Source organism: Bubalus bubalis, chromosome 4, assembly GCF_019923935.1.
Source record: "Bubalus bubalis isolate 160015118507 breed Murrah chromosome 4, NDDB_SH_1, whole genome shotgun sequence".
NCBI lineage: Eukaryota > Metazoa > Chordata > Mammalia > Artiodactyla > Bovidae > Bubalus > Bubalus bubalis.
In genome coordinates, this window is record NC_059160.1 from 18,248,963 (window position 1) to 18,261,703 (window position 12,741).

The following is a 12,741-nucleotide window of genomic DNA, read 5'->3' on the forward strand; positions in this document are numbered from 1 at the left end:
AGTTATGCAACTAACTCTGCCTTCAAAGTTTGGCAAAAAAAGAATTGTTTAGATTTTATTAGAGTAAAGATTAGAACCTAAATTATCAGAAAAATTCTTCTTTGAGAATCAGATCATCCAATTGAAACTGTTTTTAAATATCATATTTTATAAATGGGGTTATATAAATACTTAGGCACCAGAAAACCCAAAAAGTAGCAAAAAATAAAGAGTAATCAGTCATTCATATTCCCAAGACCATGTTCTCCAATTAAACCACTGTTACAATTTAAATACTATTACCACTTGGGCTCCCAATTTTTTAAAAAAGAAAAATCACTTTACTACATCTTTTTAAAATGTTACCTATTTATTATTAAAATTTTTTCAGAGCAACAATTGTATAAAGATGAAAGTTTAAAAAAGAATTGAATTCCAAGTTGATATAGGTTAAGATCGATAGGAATCATGCAGCAGATGATGTATGAAATTTCAATTTAAATTTCTTTTAAAGTATGAAATTTAATTTTACTTAAATTTATCAAATAAAAAAATTGAAGTGAAATTAAAGAATTCTTGAAATTCAAGAATTTTATAGGCCTTATGCTGCTGCTGCTTAGTCGCTTCAGTTGTGTCCGACTCCATGAGACCCTGGACTGAAGCCTGCCAGGCTCCTCTGTGCATGGAATTCTCTAGGCAAGAGTACTGGAGTGGATTGCCATGCCCTCCTCCAGGTTAGAGGCCTTATAGATAACCACAAAAATTTTTTTCCTAAAGGGTCCCTAACAGAAAAATAATAAGGAATCACGTAAAATGTTCTTCTTGCTCTTTTCTTTTTTTAACTGGAGGATAATTGCTTTACAATGTTGTGTTAGTTTCTGCTGTACAATAACATGAATCAACTATATATATATCTTCCTTCTTGAGCCTCCGTCCCACTCCCACAGCCATCCCACTCCTCTAGGTTGTCACAAGAGTACCCAGCTGAGCTCCCTGTGCTACCCAGCAGCTTCCTACTAGATATCCACTTTACACATGGTAGTATAGATATGTCAATGCAAATCTCTCAATTCATCCCACCTTCTCCTTCCCCCTGCTGTGTCTACAAGTTCCTTCTCTGTCTGCATCTCTATTCCTGCCCTGCAAATAGCTTCATCAGTACCATCCTTCTAGATTCCATATATATGTATTAAGATACAATATTTGTGTTTCTCTTACTGACTTACGTCAATAAGACTTGCTCTTTTGTTTCTTCCTCCTCTCAGCCTGCTGTCCTCCTTTTCCTTTCTCAACAATATAGCCCCTAAATCATTCATTGGGTGAGATAGACTTAGGGAGCTTTTACATGTGCGCATGTGGATGCATGCAGGGAAACAAAACCATATATGGATATACGTATAAGAAATCAGTAATCATAGTTAGGCTGAAGGGGTATTTAGAGGTTCAGAATGGAAGAGAGAGTCACCTTATATTTTTAATAATGTCTTTTACTGTTTGCCTTTTTAACACATATACATTACTTTTTCTAAGATAAAAATGTTTAGTTTTTTTTTTTTTTAAGACTTTGTTGATGTGGACCTTTTTTTTTTTTAAGTCTTATTGAATTTGTTACAACATTGCTTCTGTTTCATGGTTTGGTTTTTTGGCCATGAGTCATGGGAGATCTTATCTCCCCAACCAGGGATCAAACCGGCACCTCCTGCATTGGAAGGTGAAGTCTTAACCAATGGACTGCAGGGAAGTCTCTAAAAAGTGCTTAGGTTTTTAAAATGTTTCAGACTTCTAGGACATTCTATCACAATGTTCTTAAGAAATTAGCATTTATTTTTATGAAATTACTATTAGCTGTTTTAAAGAAATTGTGAAGACTCTGTATAAATGGTGCCATGAGAGTTGAGAATTGACTGAAAGTGACCAAGGGTGGAAACAGGGAGATCAATCAGAAGGCCATTGTAATAATCCAGGTAAATAGATGTTTACTTAGTCTGGTGGAAGCCATGGAGAGAATGAAAATGATCCAAATTGGGAGAAAAAGATTAGGGTATAGATGTATAAAATCACAAAGAGGTCACATTTTATTGACTACTGAATCTTTAAATACAGTTTTATACAAATGAAGAATGGATAATATTAACTATATAAAGTCTATTTCAAGTTTTATAGATTAATGCTATGTAATTTGTGGCAAACACAAAGTCCCTTGATGCTATTTCAGTTAAAAGCATCAGCTTGAAACACAGACACGTAAAGACATACAGTCAATCATACACTAATATTCTGAACTTAGAAAACCACTAATTTCAGAATAAATACTGTCTTTTTAATATAGTAGTAAGGAAGATGAAAATGTTAGTTGCTCAGTCGTGTCCAATTCTTTGTGACCCCATGGACTGAAGCCCACCAGGCTCCTCTGTCCGTGAAATTTTCCAGGCAAGAATACTGGAGTGGGTAGCCATTCCCTTCTCCAGGGGATCTTCCTGACCCAGGGATCGAATACAGGTACTCTGCATTGCAGGCAGATTCTTTACCACCTGAGCCACCAAGGAAGGTAGCTAAAAAGATGTCACTTGAAATTTTTTAGCTTGGATCCAGGAAACATCAGCAAAATAAAATGTTTTAGAAAGACCTCCATATTTTGTTGATGTTGGACATGACTGCTTCACAATTAAAGCTACATACATCACAAAAGCACAACTTCAGGTTGTTAAAGCCGTGACTTTTCTTGCTAGTTCGAACTGTAGCTTTATAGCTCTAAATAAACATGCTAACAATTTACATAAATGGATTGAAAATACGATTTTCTTCTGATTCTAATTAGAAATACAGAAACACTAATACAGTGTTACATGAATAATTAAGAACTATTATCTATCTGTTAGCCAAGAGGCCACAGCACCACCAGTAACTTTTCCGTAATACCAAAGGGAATACATCCCACCTACTATGAAAGCTAGCTCTGGGCCACAGTCTTGTTTGCGTCATAAACTAACCCTGTGAAGGTGAGCTCTTTGGCTTCCCAAAATGTTTGTTTCCTTAGCTATAGAATTAAAGGAGTGTGCTTAAGATGGCCTGCAAGGGACTTTTCCACTCAAAAAGAAATTGTCAGCTTGAGACTCCTCACTGTGGTAAGATTTTTAAAGTGGAGTAAATTTTTTAAAAGGTAAATGGATATTTTTTTCTTACTGGAAAATGAAATTCACTCAGTCATGTGTGACTCTTTTATAACCCCAGGCTCCTCTGTCCTTAGGATTCTCCAGGCAAAAATCCAGGCAAGAGTGATTAGCCGTTCCCTTCTCCAAGAGATCTTCCCAACCCAGGGATAGAACCCAGGTCTACAGCATTGCTGGCGGATTCTTTACCATCTGAGCCACCAGGGAAGCCCAAGAATACAGGAGTGGGTACCCTATCCCTTCTCCAGTGGATCTTCCCGACCCAGCAATCCAACCAGGATCTCCTGCACTGCAAGCAGATTCTTTACCAACTGAGCTACCAGGGAAGCCCTTTCTTCCCGGGCAAAACCATAATTATAATTATTCTATACTGTTCTTCAGAAAATATTCTGCTCATGGAATTTCAGTCTAATGACTGATACTATTAACCTGAAAACAAAGCATCAGACAATAAAAATGCTGCTTAAAAACTTTAGAGTTTGTGATATTTGGGTTAAAAAAAATGATACACCACTACCAATTGAAATATCCCACCTTTGAAATTTAAGTGCTAAGAATCATCAGAGCAGAGGAAATGGTGACTAAAGAGATTTCACCACTCAAGCTATTAAATATGTAATCAATACACACCAATTGAAAAGTAAATACCCTGCCTGAAATACTATTAAGAAAGCAAAGTTAATGAAAATTGATTCTCACAGAAAAATATGATTCTTTCCACCAAAACACTACACAAAAAAATACATTATCTTGAATGAATGAAACAAAAAAAATAAATAAATAAGACCATCATGACGGAAAATGTTCTATGACGGAAAATGTTTTCTCTGTTCCCACAATACATGTATGTTCTGCTTTAGTCGCATTATTTCTTATTTTGTGTCCTCATCACAAGGCCCCCTTCGTAGGTTTTTAGTTGAATGCAGTTCCAGTTATCTTGCAAATCCAACTTGTCTTATAGTCACAAGGAAAATCACTCCAGGCCCATTTGTCTTTGTCGTTAACAAGAACAACACATTTTTCTTTCTGATCATTGTTGGGTTCACGCTTGTGCCAGAATCTGAAATGAAAAAATATATATACACGTGTGTGTACATGTTGTGTGTGTATAGTAGAGGTCAGAGGACAAGGCAGAGAAAATGCCCCTAGTGAAACATTTACAGTTGCACTGTCCAACAGAATCAGAGCAATCGACTAGCATAGAGGTTCCTGAAAAGACAGTGCTCTGTTCTGAGTAGGCATTCTTATACTGGTATTGTTGTTGTTTAGTTGCTAAGTCATGTCTGACTCTTTTGCTACCCAAGGGACTGTAGCCCGCAAGTCTTCTCTGTCCATGGGACTTCCCAGGCAAGAATACTGGAGTGGGTTGCCATTTCCTTTTCCAGGGGATCTTCCCAACCTAGGGATTGAACCTGCCATCTCCTGAATTGATAGGTGGATTCTTTACCAATGGGTCACCAGGGAAGCCCTACACTGGTATAACCCATCCCAAAATGAATGTAGCTTGCTGTCTTCTTCCTACCTTTGCCTATAAAGCTATTTTACCCTACTTGGTATACTCACACCATCTGTGGGTTAAATGGTTTCTTGTCCACCCAATGCCACTGGCCGTCAAGGTTCTCACTCCTAAGTCCCAGGAAATATGAAAATCGTCTATCCAAAAATTGAGTGATAAAGTTCTGCGTAAAAATGTGAATTTTTATAAGTATATTTGCATTTATCAGTTGATAATTTTAGGAAAAGAAGAAAGAGGTCAAATAAACTACTAGTTAAACACAAAAGCATTGGTTATATGTTTTCAGATCCTGCCTCTGACATTTATGGTGTGATGTTAATAAGTGCTTTAATGTCACCAAACCCCAGTTTTCTCAGCTCCAAAAGGGACAACTCCACTACTTCAGAGGGTCACTGTGAAGACTGCATGAGATCAGCTTGCAAATTACTTAGCATAGTTCTTAATGGGATTGGATTTTTAGGAAATTTAATTTTTTAAATTACCTTCATTAATTGATTGCATATTTCATTAAATTACACTTATTTCAAAGAGTTGCTGAACCTATAGCTGCAAAGCCATGGAAACAAAGTCCTCCAGGAAACCATGTTAACCAAGAATGGAGTAGAATCTGAGTCTGGGTATATAATATATGGAAATACATTGCACAAGGAAATAAATTGCAGCTCAGAAATAACTTTACCTTGAGATTTCTTTTTTTAGAATAACAAACATACATCTGAATTATCTGTCCTATTCTTTATGCTGAGAAGATATTTCAGTCCTAATTAACCATTCGTTTATTTACTTAATCATCAAACACTTAAGTGGGCCTAGCACTGCACAGGCCATTGGAGATACAAACGTGGGTAAAGCATGGCTGTAGCCCTCTGCACATGGAAGAGCTGGGGTAGTGAACACTGAACTAAGTGCCCTGGTCATAAAATGCACAAAATTCCGTGAAAGTATCTCCAGATTAGAACAAAAAGGATGGAGTTGGGAAGGTGGTCAGGGTAGTTTTCTTGAGAAAATATAACATGAGTCAGATCTGAGAAGACCAGAAGATGTTGGCCATGTGAAGCAAAATGCAAGAGGAAGAAAGTCTTTCCAGGCAGATGGGGGAGAGGAAGCAAAGGCACAGAGGTGGAGCAGAGCTGAGAAATTCCTCTCTCTGCAAGGAGATTCAAACCAGCAGAGAAACTGACATAAGCCTCTCAGCATACCTGCTCAGCCCCTGTGCTGATGGTGGCCAGGTGACCTCCCACCCCAGAGCAGTGGCTTTCACTCTGAGCCCATGTCTTGTTGTCATTAAAAGGAAAATAGCAGTTGGACTGGAAGGCTTTCCAGCCCACAGGACAGCAATTCCAGGTGCCCCCTCATGTGAAAATCAAAAGGAAAATTAGGTCCATGGGAGCATACCATATATAACAAATCATATAGTTATTTTACTACCTAATATCCAATTAACATTTAAGAGAATAATACCAGGATTACCACAATCATTCTGTCCCCCCTATAAAAAAAAAAAAAGATCCTGAAAATTACATTTCTAAATAGCTCCTAAACAAAAGTATCTGAATCATATAATGACCATGAGAAAATTACAAGGTTTTCTCTTAGAAGATGTGATCATTTTTCAACATCCCTACAGTTATTTACAACCATATTGAAAGAGTTCCTATAACAAAGCTTTTGGCAGGACATTTTATCTGAAGGAGGCAAAGAACCTGCTAAAATGCTCATGTAATGAGCCTTCACAGAATAAAAGAGATAAAGACACTTTGGCAAAGTTTACATATTCTAGGAGGGAGCAGTCCATATATATCTGAATCAAAAGAAAATGTTATGCTTTGGGTGCCAAAAACAGCTCATAAATGTTTTGTTCATATTCTCTGATTAGTTATTCAACTGCTCACAATCATGAAAATAATTCTACCTCAATTTACTGATGTCCGCTCTTGTGCCAGATTCTCATCTTGTGCTCTTTTCATCTCTCTCTTTATATAATAATGTAGAAATGATATGCTTTAAATCAGGCTATGAATTTTAATGGAAATAAGGAAGAAATTTCTTCGACTCTCTGTACCTTTCAGTTCTGGTTTCTCTCTGACACATGTCACCTTTGGGTGCTGCTTTGGGAGCCTGAAGAACCCTGTTCCTTTCTTACAGGATAGAAAGTTGTGGTGAGTCACTGTGAAGGAGGGAAAAAAATCTTAGTTTCCTTCTCCTATATAACCACTTACTTTGGGGGCGTACTGCACTAAGTAAATTTTCTTTTACTGTAATAGTTAAGGTCCCCACCTTCTCTGTTCTTTCTACGCAGTTCCTTTGTTTCAGCTTCAGGTGAATTGGTTGAAAAGAATTGTTGAAAATTAATATTTTCATTATTATGGATGTTTGTTAAGACATTTCAGTTGTGTCTGACTCTTTGGGACCCTATGGACTGAAGCCCACCAGGCTCCTCTGTCTATGGGATTCTCCAGGCAAGAATACTGGAGTGGATTGCCATGCCCTCCTCCAGGAGATCTTCCTGACCCAGGATCTTCCTGAACCCGCATTTCTTATGTCTCCTCCATTGGCAGGTGCGTTCTTCACCACTAGGGTCACCTGGGAAGCCCTCAGTGTCCATTCTATGCTTTGTGGGGGTAGTTTTGCAAACTTTAATGTCCATGTGCTTTTAAACATGTTTTTCTATCAATATTTGTGCTTAGAGTGGAGATTTTGGTGACCACTGGTATTCTTCTGCAAAGTCCTACAAGTCTTACACATTTATCTTTTCAGTATTTTCACTTTGAAATATAACCAAGTCTAACGAAGTGAAAAATATAAGTGTACAGTTTATCAAATTAATATAAAGTGAACATTCCAACAACCCAGCTCAAAAAATGCAACATTACCAAAGCCCCAGGTGACCTTCACAGCCCAAACACGAATCCCTCACTTTCTCTTAAAGGTAATCATGCCATGGCTTTTAAAGCAATCACTTTGTGTTTTGCTTCATGATTCTACCACTTCATAATCTATCACAAAACCATATAGATCAGATTTGCCTGCTTCTGAACTTAATATAAGTGAAATCATACTTTGGGTTCTGTCTTCTGCTCAGAGCTGTCTCTGAAATTTGTCTATGTTGTTTCATGCAATCATAACTCATCAGTTCTCATTGCTGAAAAGTGATCCATTATCTTAATGAACTAAAATGTATTTATCTTTTCTTCTTCTGGTAGATAATTGCCTTGTTTCCAGTGTTTGGCTAGTATGGGCTCTGCACCTCTGAGCATTTTTGACCATGTATCCTTAGAGAACACAAGCATGCATTTCTGTAAGGTCCATGCACACGTATGCAACTGCTGGTAATAGGTTATACCTATTGCCAACTATGGTTGGGGCAACCTTTTTCAAAGCAATTATACTGCTGTATGAAGTATAATCTGTATGCAGGTAAATAAGCAACAGTTAGAATCAGACATGGAACAACAGACTGGTTCAAATAGGGAAAGGAGTACATCAAGGCTGTATACTGTCACCCTGCTTATTTAACTTATATGCAGAGTACATCATGCAAAATACTGGACTGGATGAATCACAAGCTGGAATCAAGATGGCCAGGAGAAATATCAATAACCTCAGATATGTAGATGACATGACCCTTATGGCAGAAAGTGAAGAGGAACTAAAGAATCTCATGATGAAATTGAAAGAGGAGCATGAAAAAGCTGGCTTAAAACTTAACATTCAAAAAACAAAGATCATGGCATCTGGTCCCATCACTTCATGGCAAATAGATAGGGAAACAATGGAAACAATGAGAGACTTTATTTTTGGAGGATCTCAAATCACTACAGATGGTGACTGCAGCCCTGAAATTAAAAGACACTTGCTCCTTGGAAGAAAAGCTATGACCAACCTAGACAGCATATTAAAAAGCAGAGAAATTACTTTGCCAGCAAAGGTTTGTCTAATCAAAGTTATAGTTTTCCCAGTACTCATGCATGGATGTGAGAGTTGAACTATAAAGAAAGCTGAGCACTGAAGAATTGATGCCTTCGAACTGTGGTGTTGGAGAAAACTCTTGAGAGTCCCCTGGACTGCAAGGAGATCAAACAGTCAATCTTAAAGGGAATCAGTCCTGAATATTCATTGGAAGGACTGATGCTGAAACTGAAGCCCCAATACTTTGGCTACCTGATGGGAAGAACTGACTCCTTGGAAAAGACCCTGATGCTGGCAAAGACTGAAGTCAGGAGGAGCAGGGGATGACAGAGGATGAGATGGTTGGATGGCATTACCAACTCAATGGACATGAGTTTGAACAAGCTCTGGGAGTTGGTGATGGACAAGGAAGCCTGGTGTGCTGCAATCCATGGGGTCACAAAGAGCTGGACACAACTGAACCACCGAACTGAGTACTACTGTACACTCTCACCAGCAGAAATTCATTGAAGATCTAGTTGCTCTGCAGTATCATCAATACTTGATACTGCCAGACTTTAATTATTACCATCCCCAAGGTTCTTAGTGGTGTCTCATTGTGAGTTGAATTTGCATTTCTCTGAAAACTAATGAAGTTAGAAATATTTTGTATGTTTATCAGACATTTCATTTTTTTTCTTTTCTATTCTGCCTGTTCAGGACTTAGCCCATTTTTCTGTTGTAAGTATTTTTCCTATTGATTTGGAACAACGGTTTAAATATTCTATACTCTAATCCTTTATTAATTATATGCATTAAAACATATTTTCCTATGTTTTCTGTTGTCACTCAGTGTTATTTTTGTTGGGCAGTAATTCTTACTTTAACGTAGTATATTTTGGTGATAGTCTCTTTAATGGCTAGCACATTTTGTCATATTTAAGAAATCATTCTCTGTCTCAAGGTCAAGAATATATTCTCCATATTTTTTTCTAAAACATTAATTTGCTTTCATATTTTAATCAATTCTCCACCTTAGGTTGGTTTTTTAACATGATATGAGGCAGGAGAACAATTTCATTTTTGAATATGGATAATCAATCCTCTCTACTAATTGAATAGTAATTGAACAAAACTGTCCTCTCCATATAACTCTGCAATATCCCCTTCTGTTCACTTTTTAATTAATTTTCATTGGAGGATAGTTGATTTATTCCCTTCAGTTTTTTTTTTTTTAATTCCCTTCAGTTTTATTTTGTTTGTTGTTATTTAGTCACTCAGTCCTGTCCAATTCTTTATGACCCCATAGACTGTATGTAGCCAGCCAGGCTGCTCTGTCCATGGGATTCTCCAGGCAAGAATACTGGAGTGGGTAGCCTGTTTTATATACAGTTCATAAATACAGATCTGTAACAAAGCTCTCAACATTCTTTCTCTATTTGTTTATTCTTGCGCCTATACTATATTACTTTATTTATAATAACTTCATACAATATCCTGATATCAGAAAGAAGTCTTCCAAATGTTCTTCTTTTCAAAGCCAGACTACAGTCCATCTGAAATTTGAGGGTTTTTTACTGGTTATTCTTTTCTAGAAAGATGCAGTCCTTGTTATCCTGGTCCAAAGTGAAGAATGATTTACGCAGTCTCCAACCTTCCCGTGTATAGGAACGGGTCTAAGTTTCATCGTTCATTTCCTGGCTCAAGGCTGCACCATCAAAAAACAGAAGGTCAAGTATGTAGCTCTGAATATTAAATCCAAGCCCTGAGGCCTTTCTGGATTGGTATGTTGGAGAAGGTCGTGATAACAAAAGGTTTAGGGCAACTTTCTGAAAGTTTTTCAAGTGAATAATTCAAGGAGCATTCCACTTTGCTAATAACTTACCCACACAATTCGCAATAAAACAGGCACTTAGAAGTGACATGAAAAAAATAGCAATGGTCCAAGGGATCAGCTGGGAATGCTGGCCTCTTTCTACTAAAACAAAAAGAAAGATGAATAGGTTATCTTCTTCTCAGCCACAAGAACTAAGGGAGCTAATGCCACCAAGGAGAAAGCTTAGAATGAGATCATCCAAAATATTTTAGACGTGGAAGAGAGCTTAAAGATTTCCCCTGAATAAATCAACTTTAGAGTTCACTGATAAACAAATAAATTAATTAAATATATTTTCAAATAAAATGTATTTCTTTGGGGTTTTTTGGGGGGATTAGGAACATGCTTTTTATTAACCAGACTCAAAACCCCCAAATCTTTAAAAATTGATAGTTGTAGTACATAAAAACCAGAGCTCCTTTATAAACAAATAATGTTAAAATACAAGGAACACATGGAAGAAAAATCTTGTCACAATGCTAATATCCAGGCTGTATAAAGAATTTCTAAAACCAATTTGAAAACTGAGCAAAAATTTGAGCAGAAAATTTGCTGAAAGTATTTCAAAAATCCATTAAACAAATTAACAAACAGCATGCTCAATCAGAGACATGTAAACCAAAATATTATGGCATGGTTTTGTCATATATCAAATTTTTTAAAGTAAATTGAGAATATGTAGTGTGGCAAGGCCTACAGGAAATAAACACTCAGTGAGAAAATAAATGTCACTACTGAACTATAAGCTGGAAAGCCTTTTAGACAGATAAAGTTAGGAACACTTATCAAATTTTAAATGCATTGCATTTGCCACAATTTAAATTCTAGCACTCAAACCTATAGAAGCAATTAAACTTATTTCTATAAAATGATATTCACTGCAGTAATTTTGGAAATAGAAAAAAAAACCCTTGAAACCTAATACTTGTATGCTTGTCATCAAAAGCAGACACAATAAATTATGGTGAATTCATATGATGAAATTCTATAGAGCAATTAAAATAATCATGTATACATGTATGTATTAACATAAAGAAGTCTCCAAAACATATTGCTACATAAAAATGTGATTGTCGGTACCATTGTACATCATGACCCCATTAAAATTTGGGTGGAGTGATGAGATGAAATGAAACATTAATTTCAAAATTATATATTTCTGCATTCATTCTATATATTTCTCAAGTGTTTTTTAATGTTCTTACAGTACAAACCCATTTATGTGTCACTTGAGTAGAACTTGAGTATAAAAAGAAGTAAAGTCAGAACCTCAGGTTCACTGCTGTCCCAGCCAGTGTGTTTTCTGTCTCTCTCGTCTCTTTTTTTCCTTTAAACAATTTTCCCAAATTACTCTCTTTCATCTTATTTTTTTATATATTTGGTGTTCTCTCTTGTCCCTGTATACATTTTATAAAGAAGTTTCTAATACCTCACATGTTTGAATCTATGTCCCCCCTCTTCACCAAAATCATTTTCACTTTCTTCAACTTCCTCCCCATCACCATCTTCAATCTTAATAACTACAACTATCATCAATTCATATTTTAAAATCTTAGTCATAATTAAATATGCTTCTTTAAAACTGAAAGGAAACAAATACTCACGTTTATTTAGTGGTTCTTCTTGCCCCATTGTATGTTAAATCTCTTGTGGTTCAGCGTTGGAGAGAACCAGCAGCCTCAGCAACCTCTTAAATTTTTTCCCCACAGTTTATTCTGTGGATAAAGAAATATATTCAGAAATTCTTGAGATTGAACATTAATCTTGCCTATTCTGCTAAGATTAGAAAGCTCTCGATATTAAAGACAGCTCAAAAGAAGAAGTCTTTCCAAACACGGGAGTGTCCTTTGATTCACTCTAGGATGGAGCAAAGAAAAAGGAAATTGAGAAAGCCACACTCAAAAACAGCAGAAATTTTCATAAGGTCACTACGCCAGTGTGTCATGTACGATTTCTTAATTTATTTTTACTTGTTCAAGCAAAAAATGTAGCCATGCCCTAAAAGAATCACAACTTCACCTAATCAAAAGAAGAATAAACATTTCCTCAGGTTTCTTTTCCTGTATATGTTTTCAAAGGTAGTTGTGTGCATGAGCTAAACTCTGCCTTGGATATTTGTCTGAACTAAGTTGCATGCAAGATGGTAAAAGGTAATGTGAACAATGAGCAAAAGTTTTTCATCTGCACAGCGTATGTATGTAAAGACAAAATACTTTTGTTGTAGAGTTTAGAAAAAGGTGGTGGAGCTGTTGATTAAATTCCCAAGTACTCCAATAAGGGAAATTAAGCTTCTTTGCCCTAATAGGGCAAAG

At 36.5% G+C, this 12,741-nt stretch overlaps 1 protein-coding gene across 7 annotated transcripts; it reads right to left on the reverse strand.

Moving 5' to 3' along the window:
• Positions 1-3,941: 3,941 nt before the first annotated feature.
• On the reverse strand, positions 3,942-12,305 carry CLEC4D (C-type lectin domain family 4 member D). Of its 7 annotated transcripts, none has more exons than XM_044941032.2 (7): positions 12,034-12,305; positions 10,439-10,528; positions 6,943-6,978; positions 6,728-6,832; positions 5,865-6,016; positions 4,713-4,828; positions 3,942-4,209 (listed from the first exon to the last, which is right to left on the reverse strand). In XM_044941032.2, the coding sequence occupies exons 1-7, from the start codon at positions 12,059-12,061 to the stop codon at positions 4,062-4,064; spliced, it is 675 nt and encodes a 224-aa protein (XP_044796967.2). In that variant the 5' UTR covers positions 12,062-12,305; the 3' UTR covers positions 3,942-4,061. The 7 variants fall into 7 exon arrangements, with proteins under 7 accessions (XP_044796967.2, XP_025138933.2, XP_044796969.2 ...); XM_025283148.3 differs by having other exon boundaries at positions 10,439-10,531; positions 12,034-12,304; XM_044941034.2 differs by lacking the exon at positions 6,943-6,978 and having other exon boundaries at positions 12,034-12,304.
• Positions 12,306-12,741: the final 436 nt, after the last annotated feature.

Excerpts from the sequence above, each read along its gene's own strand:
- CLEC4D (XM_025283148.3), bottom strand. The coding sequence starts at position 12,061 with ATGGGGCAAGAAGAACCACTAAATAAAC. Across the intron at positions 6,017-6,727 it reads AGAGAAACCAGAACTGAAAG|GGGGCACCTGGAATTGCTGT; the intron begins GTACAGAGAGTC and ends TTTTCACATGAG. Across the intron at positions 4,829-5,864 it reads TCAGCACAGGGGCTGAGCAG|AACTTTATCACTCAATTTTT; the intron begins GTATGCTGAGAG and ends ATTTTTACGCAG.